This window comes from Triplophysa dalaica, chromosome 20 (assembly GCF_015846415.1).
Source record: "Triplophysa dalaica isolate WHDGS20190420 chromosome 20, ASM1584641v1, whole genome shotgun sequence".
Taxonomy (NCBI): Eukaryota; Metazoa; Chordata; class Actinopteri; order Cypriniformes; family Nemacheilidae; genus Triplophysa; species Triplophysa dalaica.
Genome location: NC_079561.1, coordinates 15249302 through 15269906, shown reverse-complemented (window position 1 = coordinate 15269906; position 20605 = coordinate 15249302). Strand labels below are relative to the sequence as shown.

General features: G+C 37.3%; 1 protein-coding gene across 2 annotated transcripts in view; it reads right to left on the bottom strand.

Annotated features, from left to right (window-relative positions):
• Window positions 1-19684, bottom strand: part of adtrp1 (androgen dependent TFPI regulating protein 1) — a 29789-nt gene extending 10105 nt beyond the window's left edge. For both annotated transcript variants that reach the window (XM_056733002.1, XM_056733001.1), the window contains exons 1-5: window positions 19492-19684; window positions 19251-19400; window positions 10582-10683; window positions 5550-5665; window positions 5268-5428 (exon numbers count right to left, since the gene is read on the bottom strand). In XM_056733002.1, coding sequence (XP_056588980.1) covers window positions 5268-5428; window positions 5550-5665; window positions 10582-10683; window positions 19251-19400; window positions 19492-19683 — 721 coding nt within the window. In that variant the 5' untranslated portion in view covers window position 19684. The remainder of the gene's footprint in view (window positions 1-5267; window positions 5429-5549; window positions 5666-10581; window positions 10684-19250; window positions 19401-19491) is intronic.
• Between the last annotated feature and the right edge of the window lie 921 nt (window positions 19685-20605).

Below are 20605 nucleotides of genomic sequence, written 5' to 3'. Positions count from 1 at the left end.
TTGTAGGTGCAGCAGAGAAGGTGAGAAGGTAGGACAGAGAGAAAACAGATAACTGTGATGGCATGACACTAAAACTAAGACAAGGACTGGGACAAGGGCTAAGGCTAAGGCTAAGACAAGGTAATGTCAAACGCTAAGGAAATCTAGCACACGCTAGAAACTTTGGCAGTCTGAGCTGGCATAACACGCAACAGTCAGACACGGAACGAGGGAAAATAGAGGTGTAATAAAGGGATATGAGCTGGCAGGTGAGGGGTAATAACGTTGAATGAGCTGCAGGTGTGCGTGATGATAACAAATGAGTCACCGGTGAGTTGAAAAGCCCTGACTGGGAAACACGAGAGCGGGGTGAATGACGTAGACACAGAGCGCGTGCTAGCTGCAAAACAACGGATCGTAAGTGCTCGACAAAACAAACATAACACATCCCCCATGCCAGACAACACCAAGACAAGAACAGGATCATGACAGAGCACTGAGCACCAAAACAACCAGACACAAAAACAGCTTCTTCCCTCAGGCCAGGCCTCGAACAGTTAGTTGTTTTTTACATGCAATTAAGATATAAATAAAATTTACGTGCAATAATAATAAAGTGCAATTTTAAATATATCCTGCAGATAATACACTATCTATTTTTATACAACATTTTCTGTAAATTATATTTCATTCTGCTGTATATAAACACATACCTTTTATCACAATAGTCTATTCTATTACATATACACATAGCTTTACTCTCTATAGCTTTACACTTATGTTTATTGTATTGTATTTCTGAATTTTTTAAACCCTTAGTCTGTAATTTAAATCATCGGTGTAACTGAATTCTATTGTTTGATGTTCTCTGAGTACTGTTCTTGCTGATCCTGTGTACTGGATGCTCCTGTCACCAAGACAAATTCCTTGTATGTGCAAACATACTTGGCAGTAAAGCTCTTTCTGATTTCTGTTTTTCACAGCTGTTAGGACACAGCAAAAGAATGAAGTTAACAAGGAAAAAAGGTAACTTTAACTTTATCGTTTATGTCAGCTGCATGTGCGGAACACTTGTCAGGGAAGAAAAGGCTAGTTAAGGAAAAGGAGAGATACAATTTAGAAAAACCAACGTGTTCGACTTAGTTTAAAAAAAAGAGTTATAAATGCATATGGAGCACACTTGTGCTTTTATGCCGTTCAGTCTGTGCAACAACGAATAAAGTCAAACACAGACTTTAGTTTGGATACAGAGGGAGTGCACAACCTCTCTGCTCACTCTTTCCTGCAATTATCACAAGCGCGTCATTCATCACTCATAAATCACATTAAATGTTCAAATAAATCTTTGGCGGGGCAAAAAGCCTAAGACCAAATGCGTACCAAATGAGAGAAAAAAAAAAGCACTCGCAACAATGCGAACCTGAGAAATGTTACCTCGTATGTTATAAAAAAACGATCAGATTTTTGAGGTGTGCTATGATTGGCCAGTAATTAAGTGCATAGGGATTGGTCGAATACTGCAAGTGTGTGACGGAAATGCAAAGCCTCTTACCATATTTGGAACATCAGGTACGAAAGCAATTGTACTGACAGGTACGCCCACCTTACTTGCGGTCTTAGTCAAATCATATAACGAACTGATGTAGATTTGTGGGGGTGTGGTTACACAAGGCGTTTCAGGGAGGTCAGTGTGAGGATTCACTTTTAGATAGCATGCGTCTTTTGTTCCGACACTTTTATATTTGCAATTTCACGTGTCTAATACATGCATGGGCAATTTATAATACACCAAAGACACAGAAAAACACATATCCACGCCATATGTCCCCTTTAAGATGATATTTATGACAGATCAATCTTCAAAAAAATATGGCAGTCAAGAAATGTTTACTAAACACGTCAAGTAAGCATGACAGCACAATTCTAAAAAGTGTAGATGCGAGGGGAAATTTCTGCTTGTGATTTATTGTGCATGCTTAAGAACACAGGTGCAGCATCTCATTTCCATAATGACCAATCTCCTAAGAGCAGCGCAAGTTAGCATAGGGTTTAGCATGCTTTTTTGAGATGTTAAATAATGGGTTAAATAAATTGTTACTTAACAAAAGAAAAATGGAATTGGAATCTGCACATTGGCATGTAAAAAAATCTGCAATTCGAACAGGCCAATAAAAAACGCTCCAACGTACAAGGTGGACAATTGTTAAAACTAGGGATGCACCGATGTTTTGGCCGCAGAAACAGTTGAAAGAAAAAGTATGTGAACCCTTTGGGCTTACTTGGATTTCTTCATAAATTGGTCATAAAATGTGTTCTGATCTTCATCTAAGTCACAACAATAGAGAAACACAGTCTGCTTAAACTAATACCGCACAAACATTATACGTTTTCATGTTTTTATTGAACACAACATGTAAACATTCATAGTGCAGGGTGGAAAAAGTATGTGAACCTTTGGGTTTAATAACTGGTTGACCCTCCTTTGGCAGCAATAACCTCAACCAAACGTTTCCTATAGTTGCAGATCAGACCTGCACAACGGTCAGGAGAAATTTTGGACCATTCCTCTTTACAAAAGTGTTTCAGTTCAGCAATATTCTTGGGATGTCTGGTGTGAATCGCTCTCTTGAGGTCATGCCACAGCATCTCAATCGAGTTGAGGTCAGGACTGGGCCACTCCAGAAGGCGTATTTTCTTCTGTTGAAGCCATTCTGTTGTTGATTTACTTCTATGCTTTGGGTCGTTGTCCTGTTGCATCGTCCATCCTCTGTTAAGCTTCAGTTCGCGGACGGATGGTCATAAGTTTTCCTGCAAAATGTCTTGATAAACTTTGGAATTCATTTTTCCATCGATGACAGTAATACGTCCAGGGCCTGAGGCAGCAAAGCAGCCCTAAACCATGATGCCCCCTCCACCATATTTCACAGTTGGGATGAGGTTTTGATGTTGGTGTGCTGTGCCTTTTGTTCTCCACACATAGCGTTGTGTGTTCTTTCCAAACAACTCAATTTTGGTTTCATCTGTCCACAGAATGTTTTGCCAGTAGTGCTGTGGAACATCCAGGTGCTCTTTTGCAAACTTCAAACGTGCTGCAATGTTTTTTTTGGACAGCAGTGGCTTCCTCCGTGGTGTCCTCCCATGAAGTCCATTCTTGTTTAATGTTTTCCTTATTGTAGATTTGTCAACAAAAATGTTAGCATGTGCCAGAGATTTCTGTAAGTGTTTAGCTGACACTCTAGGATTCTTCTTCACCTCATTGAGCATTCTGCGCTGTGCTCTTGCAGTCATCTTTACAGGACGACCACGCCTATGGAGTGTAGCAACAGTGCTGAACTTTCTCCATTTGTAGACAATCTGTTTTACCGTGGACACATGGACATCAAGGCTTTTAGATATAATTTTGTAGCCCTTTCCAGCTTTATGTAAGTCAACAATTCTTGATCGTAGGTCTTCTGAGAGCTCTTTTGTGCGAGGCATGGTTCACATCAGACAACGTTCAATCAACACATCCAATCTCATCACATTGATTGGACCCCAGGTTGGCTGACTCCTGGCTCCAATTAGCTCTTGGAGAAGTCATTAGCCTGGGGTTTCACATACTTTTTCCACCCTGCACTATGAATGTTTACATGTTGTGTTCAATAAAAACATGAAAACGTATAATGTTTGTGCAGTATTAGTTTAAGCAGACTGTGTTTTTCTATTGTTGTGACTTAGATGAAGATCAGAACACATTTTATGACCAATTTATGAAGAAATCTAAGTAAGCCCAAAGGGTTCACATACTTTTTCTTTCAACTGTATAAATCGGCCGATATTGGCACCACCATCAGCAATAGTATGAAACGGGCCGATACCGATCGTTTATTAGGGCCCTATGATTTCCGTGGTGAGGAAAATACAGATGTAAAGTAGCAAACACGGAAGAAAAGTAGCAAACAAGCCAGAAAGTAGCACTGAACAGCTTATAAAATTCAAATTGTGCTATGAATAGCGCTAATAATTATTCAGCTGCTGTTTAAATATGCAATCTGCTTGTTCTGCGTGTGAGTGAGTGGTTTTGTGTACTGTAGTGCAGTGTTTCTCAACCGATGGGACCCTCCGACACCTGACAGCGGACTGATTGGCCTCTTATACTGAGCGGTTTTGCTTCAGATCGGTTGTAAGGGACGCATAGGCGTAATTTGTGGGTGGGACATATCCCCACCACTTTTCGGAAGAAAGTACGAAATGCTTATGAACAAAAAATGTAAATAAAATTTTCATTAATTTTTTTTTAAATCCTTTATAAACACAAATGCTCGCCTTGCTCTGTTCTGCGATACGCGTTCATGACTTCAAAAAATACGTAATTACGTTGAAAAGATCACGCTTGACGTAGGTAGAAGTACTGAGTAAATGTTTACAAGTTGAACGTGCAAGTTTTCAACTAAATACGTATTACGTAAAGTCATGAACGCATCGCAGAACAGAGCAAGATGAGCATTTGTATTTATAAAGCATATACATTTTTTTATATTTAAAAAAATCACAGATCATTTTGCTAGTTAAGACCTTTATTCATCGGCTGGTATATTTGCAGCAAGCCATCAAAATTAAAGTCCGTCATCAAAATAAAAGTCCAGTTAACCACATGACAAAACTGCTACTAAAAATTTACAAAACTACGAATTAAATGCAAGTAGACATAAAACAGCAAGAGAAAAAAACATAAGATGTAAGATACTGGTTCATATTAACATAGTTGTACACCACAACACAGAATCCAGAAAAAATTAAATGTAATTTGGGAAAAAATAAAACGGATTTCATAGGTCCCTAGTTTATTAATTAACTGCATGGAGGCAATGAGTTTGATGTCTGAATATCCAATGTTTTTCTCGGAACAAAACAATTACTTTAAATAGCAACAGCACAGACTTTATTTAAATCTATTTGAATTTAAAAATTGAAGTCAAATTTGAATTAATGTTTTTAGTATAAGAAATATTGGATAGCAAAAATCACCTTTGAAGATTTTCATGTTGTTTTATTTAAATTTTATATTGGCTTACATTTAGGCCCATTTACACTTGTGCCTCTCTTGAAATGTTAAATCGATCCAATTCATGTTAAGTAAAATTAATTGAATGCAGAAAAACTAACTAATATTGTGTAGTATTGTATGCAATTGACCAATATCGGTTTCGGAATTGGCCGATAGTTGTTTGTTATCGGTTTGGTACGGCCCCATAAATCCTATCGGTCCATCCCTAGTGAAAACCATAAGCATTTAGAAGGTTTCTCACCTGTTGTGCTCCAGATCATACGGCTGATCTCCTCTCCTAACAGATAAAGAGGAGCCATGGTGAGGGATGCACCTCCAAGGAAAAGGCACAAACCCGAAGGACTTAGGTGAGCCATGATGGGATACACCCAAATGCCTGACGCGTGGTGCACCCACAATACCCTTAAAATTGAAGCATTACAGAAGCATTAAATAATAATATTTTAAAGTAAATATTATGAAAATAGCAACTAAAGTATTCTAAATATACCTGTGTGATATTTAAATAGCAAAGATAAATTACCATGACAAATAAAGGATGGCAAATAAACCTAAAGCTCCAATTGCTTTCGTACGAGTGGGGTATTTGTGATTCTGAAGGTAAATCTGGACCAGAAGCAGAGGCATGATTACTGTGTGCTGTAGGGAAAAAAAAGAAATCTTTCTTAAACATAACACAGCAAGTAAAATATGTGAAAACTATGGAAAACCATGAATCAGAAACAGTGCATAATAGCAACAAAGTATGTATAAATATATTTAATAAATCCTCTAAGCAACTCTATGACAATTGTTCCACATGCAATGATTAACTAATACATAGAGGTTGTTTTTAATTAGTTATCTGGTCAAGAGATCATAGTTTGAGTTTAAAATGTTAAAATATCAAGCCCCTGAGATTAAATGACTACTGGACAATTCAATACTGTCTGCATATATAAAATGGTATAAAATAAGAGAATTTACATTACAATTTCAGAATGTGCCAATGAGTACAGAAGATGAACTGAGTTTTAAGTTTCATAATTAGGCTAAATCAACAAAGAAATATATCAATTATTAAAGGGTTTTTTAAATCCACTGCCCTGTAGAGTTAGGGTAAAATCCTGATCAACCTCATCTGTGATTCTCTGGAGATCCTGAAGACGTTAATTAGATTGCTTAGGTGTGTTTGATCAGGGTTAAAACTAACACCGTTTCTCAATAGCAAGTTCACCAAGTTCAGACTCCGGCGTTCAAACTCCCAAGGACGGGAGGATGCAGTACGGTTATATACAAATGAAACAGCAGAGTACTTGATGCCGTCACTCAACTGCAATGTACATACAATCCTAATTCATTTTAATATTTTAATGTAGCTTTACACAGGGTATCTGCAGGTTTCTGAGAGTTAGATTTAAGACTTTTTAAGACCTTTTTAATACCATGCAGAATGAAATTTAAGACCAATTTCATACTGAGGTCGAGGGACATGAGAGAACGGCGCGAGACCAGTTCAGCTCACAGAGGAGCGGAAGCATAAAAGGTGGAGCGACGACGCTGTTTCTGTTTTGTGTGGTCAGCAGTCGTCCGCGAGGGGCTGCTGGCTTATACTTTCATTTTTGTATTGGTTTGTTTATTTTTTTTAAATTGTTGAATGTTCGCCGGTTCCCGCCTCCTTCCCATAACATCTTACCTGATTACACATACCAACAAATTTGCAAACAGCAAACAATACCACCAATTACGATCATTAACACACATTGTTTATTGACATATTGAAAGCGTGAAAGAACAATAAATTGCAAAACATAGTGCAAAGACTGACTAATCGTTAGGCAGAAAATTGACAGCCAACAAAAAAAAAACTGCACAGCAGTAACATGAGGAATGTACACTGCATGACAATAACCTGAACATTGGGTTTTTACTGTACAGATCGGTTAAAAATAGTTCGAAAAATGTCCCCGACAGCATCGTTAGCGTTATAGGACTGGTGCTTTGTTACAGTATGCAGAGACCACAGTACCTCGGCTCTGAGTGTTGCGGTGGCGCCAAACGTTGTTCGGATGTCTGTTGGCGTAGAAACCGCGGTGCTTGAAGCTGATGCAGATGCCGGAGTAAGGCATGGAGCAGTGCTCAGTGGTACTGAGGAGGGCGCAACGGAACAAAACTGAGAAATATCTGGTGTTCTCCGACAGGTTTCCGCAGCCGCTTTGTGTTTTTCGCACTGCATGTGCGTTTCCAAAGCTTTGATCCCCATTGTTCCGAGTTTTAAAACTTTCTTGCAGAATATACACCTGACTTCGAAAGCATTGCCACAAACTGGTCTTAACCACGGCGCAAAATTAGGGTTATGTAACCAGTTTTCATTATATTTACTCTTCCCCATGGTTAAAGCGAGAAACTGCTAATATCCAGTCCACGCGCCTAGCAAATTACCCCGCGAACTAATGTGTTAGTTGCGGTTCCGCCTATTTTTTTTTAGAAATAGACGTAGCCTAATAATGACATGATTTTAAAACGAAAATACAATTTTTTTTATGGTGTAGGTCTGATTGGATTTTTAAGACCTTTGAAACGCGGATTTAAGACATTTTAATGCTATTTAAGGCCTTATTTTCACATTATGGAATTTAAGACTTATTAAGACTTTTTAAGGACCCGCGGACACCCTGTTTACATTTAAACAAAGTATAATTAATTTATTTCATATAAAATATATCATATAAAACACAACATTGCTAATATGTGATTCTGGCAACATGTGCCTTCTCTGATTATTCTAACGGTTTACAATAAAACGAAAAAAGACAAAACGCAATCCATATGCAAGCAAATAATTTAGTCAAAAGTACAAGATAGCGCTCCAGCACAATGTTACATCAAATATTAAGTTATGAAACTTAACTTTGGCCTCAGTCAAAAAGATTTGCCCAGGACCAAATAATTGTTTTATGAGACCAATTACTACTGTTAGATATACCTAAAAGGCTACAGGGCCAGTGGTCAATAGGTTGGTTTCACGTGACGTCACGATGCTGCATCGTGAGAGCGCGAAATTCAGATGGAGGGCAGGAAGTAAAATAGTTGAGGATCTGCCAGTGCCGTCTGAAAAAATGCCAATGTTTTGTGTAGTTTACGGCTGCTCCAATCGTTCAAACAGAGAAAAGGATTTTACAGAGTACCAAAGATTGTCACTCATAAATGTGAGAAATGTAAAAAGTTCACAGAACAACGCCGTAAAAAGTGGATTTTTAACGAACTTCTGCGGTCGGGAGGAGCAGAGTCTGTTAATGCCCGTGTGTGCAGCGACCACTTCGTCGGAGGTTATGTTATATAGCCAAATTGTTTTTTGTGTCTGTGTTTATATAGCATTCGGTTTTCGTTAAATGCTCTTTACTTAGTAATTATTATAAAGTTAACGGTAGTCTAATATGCAGTTCATTTGGGCTTTTTTGACTGCCCTAGCGCTTTGGGTGACTTTGAGTCGGTAGATTGGGCTCCGACGGTCAACCTAAGGTCCCCAAAAACTAAACCCAAATCAGAGGCATCTCTCAAACGAGAGCAGAGGATGACGCTCAAGGAAGACCAACAAAGACGGTCGAAATGTGCAGAGGCTATGTTGGATCTCCAACAGACAGATGAGAGCCAGGATCTGACACAGACAGCCGAAAGTTCCGAACCGAAGCAGCGTGACTAGTGACCAGTGGATAAAAGTATTACACTTGTGTAAAACTAGTGACGAGGGCTAGTGACTAGTCCAATTGTACTCGCTATATGTATTATATGTAATGAAATGGAATCTAATCTGTTATTGCACACCATGTTCTTATTATAACAATTGCTGAAAAATCTAATATTGTAAATAAACCACCATTTATAATTCTGTCTTCTCAATGGCATTTAATGTTTGCATTTATATTAAACAACAGCCAGAACTTACAAAGACCACACTTATAACAATAGTCAAAATGATAGATAGTTGGTGATGTCAACAGCATCCACTGTTGGCAAATCTTCAAGTTCGACATAAAAGCTCAATCATCTTCACGAGTAACGGGTCACGACCAACATATCTGTTTACTAACTCCTTGTATATTTTGCTTGAAACTGGTCCTAATTTCATACAATACGGACTCTCCGCAACGGTTTCCTCCATAGACGTATTCTCCATATTTACTTCCTGCCCTCCATCTGAAATCGCCCCGCCTTCGAGCGTCATCATAATCACGTGACTGAAACCCAGCTATTGACCTTTCGCCTGGAGATTGATTGACAGATGACCTGACAAAATCTTTAACGCCGCTGTTATGCACCCCTGTTGCTATACGCCATTTTGTTGTACAATGAAACCATACAGTTTACCTGGCTGCACATTATGTGGTTTAAGAAAAGTATTTTCAATTATTGGTGTCCTTTACACTGAACGAAAATTATTCCAAGCAAAAAGTCATGTCACTGTGGATTCTGAGTTGTCATGTACAACAATGAAGACTTCCTAAAACCGACTTTTCTGTAATTTTACTTCATAGACTGAAATATGAATCTCATCAACACTGCCAGAATTTTATCGGAGGTAAATCAAAGTTTCATCCGTTGCCTAAACGTGTCAGAAACCAATGGTGCCATCCAGATGTTATATACCAAGCACACTATAGGCTATTATTACAGTTGTTAACTAACTGTAGCTAGGTTGACTTACGGAATGTGACATTATAAATACAAACTGATTTTCCTTTTAAATGATTAGAATTGTGAATAGAAATCACTTAGCTTTACAAGAACAGGGTTGCTCCTCAATGAAGTGATTCTCGATCGCCAGGTGAGGCAGTGCTTTCAGTTTAATGATCTGTAGTCTAATAGCTTAGATCTTTATTTTGTTTACTTTATTCCGAGTCACTTTCACATCCTGAAGATATACTTCAAATGCATATTGCAGACCTTCTTGTTGTTATTGGCTGAAACTACACATAATTTTTTCCAGAAATGATTATTTCACGATAAATATTCTATGGTGCAGTGGGAGCACTTAGGCTAATATCGAACATAGCAAAAGGGGGCAGGCTTTGAGAAGGGTCAATTTCAGAAAGGACCTGCCAAGGTGAGGCTGCAGAGTACATGATCAGATTGGGCAGAGTACATGATCACGTAGTGCCCAGTGATCGCCTCTTAAAACCACATTTTGTAACAAAATAACAGTAATATTATGAGGCGGGTTCCCGGACAAGGATTAGATTAAGCCAAGACTAGGCCTTAGTTAAATTAGGATATTTAAGGTATATTTTAAAAAACATACCTTGCAAAAAACAATATGGTTGTGCATCTTGAAAACAAAACAATCCCACTTATATATTTAAAGATATGTCAGTGCAAGTTGTTTTCAATCAAGACACCTCTAAATTGTCAATTTAAATTTAAATCTATCTCAAAATTGGACAAAAATCCATGCTAGTTGTAAAATTCCAAATTCTACAAGAACATAAGTACAGACAAGAACTCTTATTGAGAAACGACCTCTGCAGGGCAAGATTTGAACACTGAATTAATCAAACCAAATAATAAAATGGTCTTACCATTGCATGATTCAGCCAGACGGGAATGATATCATCTAAGAATTTGGGATAGACCAGCTCTCGGTTGTAAGTATAGAGTGTCCAGAAAGAAGCAAACACAAACTGTGGGCAAGAAGATCAATAAATGTAGTGACAACAGAACACATATCTACAGACCCCTGAAAGAGACCAGTATTTGTTTAAAAGAAGAAAATAAAAAAAGGTAAATACCAAGAAAGGTATACCAATTTACATTTAAGCATTTGGCAGATGCTTTTATCCAAAGTGGGATTGCACATACTTAGAAACAATTGTATAGGATAATTTGCACATACTTAGAAACAAATGTATACGATAATGCAAGTATGTGCAAACCCGTGGGATCGAACGCACGACCTTAGCGCTGTTGACGGCATTGTCTTAGCACTGAGCTACAGGAAAGCCTGGACAACAATTTGATTAAGCCAAGACTAAGGTATATTTAAAAAACATTAAACGAAATAAAACAATCACACTGATATATTTAAAGATTTATCAGTGCAAGTTGTTTTCAATCAAGACACCTCTAACATTTGAGTTAGTCTAGAACTAGGCTCAAACTCTGTCTGCCCCTATGCAGTTTTACTGCACCCCTGCATTCGTTTTGTCTAATGTCAATTAACCTAAGAGGGATCTAAGGTTATGGTAGATTTAACCCTTGTGCGATATTTTGGACATTTTTGTCCATTTCAGCTTTGTTTTCTTTGTCGTTTTGGCTGTGTTTATGCAAACATCAAACAATTTGTTTATTTTTGTGACCGTTTTTGGCCATGGACATTTTTGTCCATTTTCAGCCTAATGGCTGAAAACGATAATCGTGCACGATTTAATGCCCCCTGACCAAAAAAAGTGAGTGTGCAAAACAGCAGGCTTGAAAGTAGGGCTGCAACAAACAATTATTTTAATACGATTATTAGATTGATTAATCGGCTATTATTTCAATGACTAATCAGTATGTTTTTAACGATTATTCAGCTTTTGCAAGTAGTTAAAACATTGAGTTATAGATAATTTACTTAATGAATAAAATGAATTCAGCTTTTGAAATTTGCTCTTGAACCAACTGGTTACTCTCTTTAAGTTTGCTGATTCTGTCCAACTCGAATCCCACAAATACTCTCTCTCTAGAAACTTTTAAATACAAATAAATAAATCAGGTACATTAAAGGCAAAACAATTTTAAATGTAAACAAATCTCTTGACAGAAGCATTAAGCAGCATTTATATGAAAACAGTTCAGTTTAACTCTATCCCCGTCAGCCTTTAAAAAAAAAAAGTTGCCAGCCTACGCCAGCGTTTTTTTTTTACATTTTAACCAAACTTTGATGGCTCACACTACATTTTCTGTAAAGAATATATGGACAAACAATATGTCCAATGAATGTCTCTGCTTTTAAACAAAGGAAACCGTATTCTTCAATCTTGATTTGATCTTTTTTTATCACCCCTTAGATGTGGGTGGGTTTCTTAAAAACTGCATCACTTTGATTAAAAGATAATTTTGAGTTAATTCGTTTTTTTTGTCAAAGATTCCGCTCTGAACAATCATAAAAAACCGATAAGAAAAAAACTTAGATTCTAGGATTCTGTATTTTCCCGAAAGGTGTGTAATAGCGCCACCTGCTGTACCACAGTATAACCACTGATTGCCGTTATAACTCGTTTGGCGGGGAACCGTTTTTTTAAATGACGAGATAAATCATCAATCATGTCGGTGAAAGAGTTAATGAAAAAGAGCAAGAAACAGAAGAAAATGTTTTAAAATAAAGTCAAGATATAAGACTCCTATCACTTAACTTCCCTCTCTTATAATCATTTTTCTCTCATGTAATACCTAATATTGTTATAATATTCAAAACAGGCTTGACTTTTAAACTCCATCAAAGCTTTTTACTTTGCAAAACAAATAATTATATGATTATTGTTGTTATTATCAATACTGTTATTATTGCATTCTCTCATAAAAAGATTTACCGCTAAATTGGTTAGTTAGGTCTAGATTGAGAACACTCGCCTCTCTTCTGCTCATTCTCCGGGATGTTTCCTTTTAAATACTCCAGCATGCAGGTTGTTCTGATGTGAAAGGCAAGTTCCGCCTTGCTTGTATTACACAACCGCATTTTGTCGTTTTCAGTTTGGTAAATCTTTCCCACACTTTACTTGTTCGCATTCGTTTGTACTGCGCCATAATTCTCTCTGTGTGTCCTTCTACTGCGATAGCATTGAGTGGGGTCTGATTGCGGAGTGCAAGACAGAGGCCTAACTGGTAATGGGCGGAACTCGTAATGGGCGGAACCTGTAATTGTCCAAATCACACAGAACAACGCGAGATATCAAAAACTTCACATTGTCGGCGAGATGGCAGATAGTATAGATACAGCGGTAAGGATATTTTCCCGAGATTAAAGTTTAAATTTAATAGTTTAAGTAATTTTCATGCAATAGTAGAGTAACACACATATTCGTATCGTTTCGTCTACAATTTATTAAAACTAGGGCTGTCAACATTAACGTATGCGATTATTTTTTGTGAATGAGTGAATGGCTGCGGGGGTGAATGAATGAATGGGTGGGGGAGTGAATGAGTGAAAAAGAAAAAAGGGATGTATATATAACTAATAAACAATTAATAAATGAATGCATTGTGTGTTTCTTAAATGAAGATTTGTTGAAGTATGCTGAAATATTTAGAACTCTAACATCTTCAGAAATTGTGTATAACAAACGTAATCTTTTTAATTTATTTGTTTATTAAACTGAACTTGTGTCACACATATAAACTGTGACATTATGTAGTAATGTAGTGTTGTAATGTGGAGGTGGCCAGCAGAGGGCGTATTTTACTATCATGCCATTGTGTTTTCCTGTGCAACGTTGAAGAGTGTTCCCGGTAGGAATCGGATGTTGGACGTCACAGATGGTCGAATGTTCCACATGTAAATAAACCCAGAGTTAATATTTCCTTCCTGTCTTGTAATGGTGTGTCACAAAGGATATCACGCATACATCTGGAGAAGAAAAGCAATTAAAAACTGCTACCGGTACGGAGCGAGTAGTAACACCGCTAGAGGGCGGAGTCTACTTGCGCTGCACAAAATTAATAAATAGGCCAAATGATGCGTCGCTGAATTAATTAAACTACACAGTTAATAATACACAATAAGTGATTAATAAAGAAATGATTAAATGTAAAAACAAGATGCTGTCTTTGTTAATAATTATAGTGTCCTAAGGAAACAGTCGTGACTTTAGTTTCGCGTTTGTATCAGTGCACACACTTGCTCCGCTATCCAAAATATTTACTTTTTCCGTCAAAAACCAGTACATACTATTAAAGCATAAAATAAGAAGGTGATCTTGTCAACATCTCATTTTTGATATCTCGCGTTGTTCCGTGTGATTTGGACTAATACAGGTGTTCTGCCCATTACAAGTTCCGCCCATTACCAGTTACGCCTCTGTCTTGCACTCCGCAATCAGACACTATTGATAGCATTCGAGAAGGCTGCATTACACTCTAGCGCTACAGTGACGTAGCGGTCAAATTGTGATATTGCAGGCCATAAATTAAGTCGCGTAATCAAACGACTACTCGACAACAAGAATATTTGTCGACAATATAAAATTGTCGACAATGTCGACTAATCGTTTCAGCCCTACTTGAAAGTGTCTTTTTTTTCTTTAACGCGTCATGCTAATTTTTTTTATTTGAGGCGTCACGTTGGAAACTGGCCGACCAATATTATTGGTGCTTTGGTTCACGTGCATGGAGCTGCTGAAGTTACAGTAAAACACAAAGTGGCCCTCAAGCGCAAAACAGTTTTGCCAAGCACACATTGACGAAGAGTAAGCAAGATGAATTCTTCTTCTGTGTGGCAAGCGGGTGTCAGAAGCATAAAGTTGCGCAGCACTACTGAAACACTACTGAAAAATCTGGAGTGGACTCAGAGCGGAGTGATTATAGAAGGCTTAGAGTGGAACATGCTTTTGCTCCATTCCAGGTTTTGATTACATCCCCATCAGCAGAATACTGTCATCCCTTGATTAAAGGCCTGTTCAAACTAAAATTAAGACACTAATTACACTATTTGAGAAATGTTAGCCCATTTACTTTCACAAATAAGTTTAAAATGTTTAGTATTAGCCCCTGGGGTGAGTTTTTCCAAGGTATCACTTTAACATTTCCATTGCGACGCAGCACTGCTTAACATGTGACACATAATAGACTCGCTGCAATTGACGGAAATCTGTCATAGCAACGGAGAATTTAAATCCATGTGTAATCTTACATTGCTCAAAAATAGCAATGCATTAAAATTAATGTTGTTGCTGATTAATAACATATCCAAGACTATGATAATAAAACAAAATCAGCTTCAGGAAAAAATCAGGAAAAAAAATAGAATTATTCATTTTTATCATAAACAGGGCTAACTGGTTTTCAAAGGGTTAAAATTCTAAAAACGAATGACTACTTTTCTTTTAGTACTGTTTTCCATTACTTAAATCTAAATGAGCCGAAGTATTAGACAAACTGGTATTCAAAGGGTCAAAATTCTAAAAATTAATGATTGTTTGGTAATTATGATAAGAATTGATTCTAGTGAAAAAAATCTAGTAATTGAAAGTGTGAAAAAATATGTATATTTAATATTCTTATGACCGTGTTTGAAAATGGACTTTTTTGTTCATTTTCAGCCTAAGTGTGCTTTTTAGTTGATCCACAAGGGTTCATTACTACGTTATACTACTTTTCTTTTAGTACTGTTTTCCATTATTTAAATTAAAATAAGCAAGAAGTATTTGTCAAACTGGTATTCACAACGTGAAAGAAGTTTGTTTGAAATCTTTGCAAATTTATAAAAGAAATGGATTTTCATTCAGGCTTAAATTAGATATGTGGGAGGAAAACGATCGCAACACGCAGTCAATCCTCCTTACTGACCCTTGTTTCTTATCATAGAATATAGAGAAACTGTTCAAACTAAAAACACATCATATTATATGCTTATATTGAACAGATATGAGGGGAACACGATCGTTTGTTCGTGAGTATATTTAAAGGTCTCATGAACTGGCCTTGTTTATTGTTTTATACTTTTGTATGAGGTCTAGTTATGACGTTTGCGTGACTTTTACAATCAAAAACATCAAAATCAATAAGTTATAGGCTATTTTCTGCACTGGTTTTGAGGCCAGCTTTGCAAACGCTCTGTTTTAATGGGGAAACTGCAGTAAAGACTTTATAAGTAAACGCCCACCGCTTTGATTGGATAACAATTTGCGTAGTTGGAGTCTTCTGTGAATTTGGTTCGAGATGTAACGTTAGGTGTGACGCATTCGCAAGGGATGATTTTAATCAAATTGTCTGACTTATTTCCCGGATGTGATGGCAAAGCTTTGCGTATAGTTTGTACAGCCTATAGTTGTATGGTATTTAATGATTTATGACCGTACCTGTCAGCATTTGAGACCCGTGATCACGAACGGGACAAAAGATCACCGCGATCGCGGGTCTCAAATGTTATGGGGGTTTCCATGATATATAACAACGGGAGACTCCCGGTAACTTATGGATATCTCCCAGCACCCGAAATGATACCAAAACACTGAATAGCAGGCAAAGGTAACTTTTATACAAAATATTTAAGCAAATAAATAAAGACCAGGATGAGAAATTAACTTTTTTCCTTAGAACCACTGGTGCTCCCAACTTCAAGAGTTAGTAGCATCCACCCAGAAAGTAATAGTTTAAAACAAGACAGTTACAATTTTACCATTATAGCATGCATGTCTGTTGTATTTTACATAGTCACAATGGTTTCAGGATTTCCTAAAATCATATATTTTATCTAGTGGTGGGCAGTGAGACTCTTATCGCGCGATAAAAAAAATTGTCGCCGTTAATCTATTCTCAAAGTTGGGTTGGGAGCTGGGTCTATACTACGCAAACTATGATGACTTTCACCTTGATATTTTAGCGCAGATGTATACCAGCTTAACTGCACTGTACGGGGCGAGAACGAGATTTTTCAACTCGCGTGATTCGCGTCATTCGCGGAAGCAGAAGTCGCCTCATCATCTCATAACCAGGGCTTCATTCGCGCCTCATTATCTCATAACCAGGACTTCATTCGCGCCTCATCATCTCATAACCAGGGCTTCATTCGCGCAGCAAGTAGGTCTATTGGCTCTTTGCATTAACATATAAATCACTCGCGCTTGACACGCCATTCGCGTTTGGTCTGAACACAACATAACGTTACTGTGAAATTACCGCATCAAACGTGACGTGCTAACATGGATGCAGCTATGAAGCCGCCGGGTTTGCTTCAGGGAATATTAATTTTTAAGAAGCTTCCCAATGGAAACATCGACAAGACTAAGGTTGTTTGCACCTTGTGCAATGCGGAATTGGTTTAAAAAAAACACTTTCTCTCAACAGGTAGTGGTCTAGCTTTAGTTGAAACCAGTAACTTTGTATTGAGATCTAATGTATTATGGCTCCTGTATGACATATCGCTTGTTGCTCCCTCACTCTTTGTAAGTCGCTTTGGATAAAAGCGTCTGCTAAATGACTAAATGTAAATGTACTGTAGGAGCTCTTCCAGTCTCAAGTACCACCTAAACGCAAATCATCCCTTAGCTAATGCGGAAGTAAACACGAGTACATCTTATTGAACATAACTTATTTTTCATCACCAATTATCATAGTAGAACAGCTTTCTCAAGCAGTTTGAGATGCATTTTGGAAACAGGAGATGAGCCCCTGGTCTAATGCGCCACCTGGCTTGAGAAACCCGTTCTCAAAGACTTACTTTTAGTCATTATTTGGGTAGCACACATATTCTGAATGCCTTCGGCAGAATTTAAATGAGCCATTTTAATCTAGATTAATCTAGATTAATTCCAAGATTAATCTAGATTAATCTAGATTAAAAAAATTAATCTATGCCCACCACTAATTTTATCATAAAACAAAGGCTTAAATTAGATATGCGAGATGAAAGCGATGGGATCATGCTGTCAATCCTCCTTACTGACCTTTATTTCTCATCATGGCATAAAGAGAAACAGTTCCAACTAAAAACACATCCTATTATATGCTTATATTGAGCAGATATAAGGGGAACACGATCGTTTAATGAAAATGTTTGTTTGTGAGTATATTTATTATAACGTAACTCGCAATTGCTATATTTGTGCAGCTGTTCAGCCGTGAGGTGCAAATCCCATTGCGACAGGAAAGAAGTATGTACGTTACCGCTCATGCGCGAGGCGAGGTACACGCAAAAATCCATACGACTCAGTTTAGCGCATGTTTATATAGAAAAAAATATAATAATGTAGTGCCGCGGCATAGAAAAAGAATGGCCGGTCACATTGCAACAGTGAAAAGGGACCCCACTGAAACAGTGTCGCGCTGCGCCGCGTTCCGCACGTTGATTAAGCGACATACACCGGTAATGCGGTATATTAGAAATTCATATCAGAACAAAAATACACACCGGTATTAGGTGTGAACCGGTATATCGCACAGCCCTACAAGAGATCCCCAGGTAATAGCACATCAAGCGATCTCTAACAAAGCGTGTATTTGTGGAGGCCGTGTTCAACCTATGAATGTCGTCATTTATAGGTGCATTCTATAACCTGGCATTCGCTGTGCCTGTTGTGAATAACAGATGTATTCTCATGACAAGGGAATTTTCAGTTCTAACACTTACATGATGTTCACGTGGATACGATTCCCTCTTATATAACAAAAGCTTGGGTTAAAAGCTGGCCTCAAAACCTGGGTAGAGAATAGCCTATTACTTATTGATTTTGATGTTTTTGGATGTAAAAAAAACCACGCAAACGTCATAAGCATACGTCATATAACAGTATAAAACAATAAACAACACAGATTCATCGCACCTTAGAATTAAAGTAAAACTGTTTGTGTGTGTTATGTAACATGATCAGGCCAGGGACCTGGATTGTTTGCACAAAAGCAAAAGTTTCATGCCACAACACAGAATTCCCACAACTGAGCTTGTGCTTGTGAAAGTATGCAGCGATATAAACAAATACAAATATTTATCTAAGCAGTAGCGACACTGACAACTATTACATTCGCAGTAAGGACATATTTGCTTAAAATAAGCCAAAAATGCAGATAAAATGCTTAATGTTGAGATCCGTTTCCAAAAGCACAAACATAAGTAATTTTAAAAGTTTTATTTACTGGTTGCAATGGCTGTGTACAGTTTGTAAAAATGAAAATATTAAGTACGATTAAAATGGTAACTGAAGTATTTGTCATGTTTTCATATTTGTCAAATGTTTTTATACTTTTTCATATTTTGTAGTGTTATTGAATTTTGTGTTATTGCACAATACTGTTTTGATCATTTGCAATGGTTTGATATGCAAAGAATATTATACTATTGTAATTTATTTGGTTTTTTATTTAAATGATTAGAACAAATTAGATTATAATGAGATATTGACCATTTATCTACGCATGTACCTGGTTTTCATAAAAAAAATCTGGTAACCTTATTTTAAAACAATAGCTTTATTTTACATATTTTGGGACTACGCACGTATAAATTATAATACTGTTAGTGATGTTACATTAACTACAATATGTTAGTGTTACTTACGGTGCCAACAGGGAAACACAGAACAGTAAAGTAAAAGTCTCTGGCTGTGGTGAAGATTACAGGAACTCCACTGCGAGTCTGTGTCACAGGCAGGAGGAAGTGAATTACATCCACTAGGACGCATAATCCAAATAACACAGTCTGCATGACCTACAAATAATAATAATAATTATGATACAAAAAAAAATACGCAATGTGACACTTACTTACAGACATTAATATTCGTCAATTTATCTCCTACCAGATTAATAAACGTTAAATATTTCCAGCGACCTCCATACGATCGCACACCGGGATGTCTGTCTGCAGTTTGCAGAGAGCAGTTGGTCCACAACGTGAATAAATACCATGAAAAAATTGTCAAATGAACCAACAGGCAAAATTTTCGACCTGGACTTATGGAGGAAGCCATTTTGCATATGTCAGGTGGCATCTGACGTCAAATACAAGTTAAAGGTCGTTCAAGTGTTCCAAGAGTTTTGAATTAAAACAATTAAAAGTAAGGGGAAATCACAGTTTAAAATGATTATGTTTTTTTTATCTCTACCATACATGACATACTCTAATACACAATTGCCACCTCACCCCACAATATCCATAACATTGGAAATTCCCATTTCCGCTGTAGAGTTAACTAGGGCAAGACAAAATTGCAAAGCTAATGAAGGGTCCTTTAATGTTTTTATGTTTATTGAAAACTGTAATAAATGTCTCTTTATTACAGTTAGCGATGATGGGAAAGGCTTTTCGAAGCGTTGTTTCACGATTTTGAAGAGTTCGAAACACCACGTGATGGCGCCACCTACTGATGAAAATGTTGTAAAACCATCGAGATCTCAGGCCAAGCTCAATGACTACGTTAACATGTATGGAACTCGAACGGGGACAATGTATATGGAACACCAGGAGGGTCAAAAACGTGCGTATTTTAACAAGTTGTTTGCGCGTAGAGTCAATAGCATCTGGCTGCAGACGAGATGCACTGTCAGACACATGCACTGTCAGCCGCGCATGCGCACTCGTCACATGCACTGTCAGCCGCGCATGCGCACTCGTCCCATGCACGCTCTAACGTATTTCACAAGGTGAACTGTGAGATTCTATTAATAAAATGTTAAGGTTACTGCTTTTTAAGAGTACCGTGAATACTGGTGGTTCAGTTCAAGGCCAGGTATTTATTATAATTATAGCTGAAATACATTAATGTGCATCTGCACTAATAATGAAAATACATAACTAAATAAAACCTTTTCTTGTACACGTAATCTTCCACCCTAAAAATATAAACAAACTCACATATATACATAAATGTCTCATTCTACAATAAACAGGTGCTTGTTAATCAATGGTTTAAT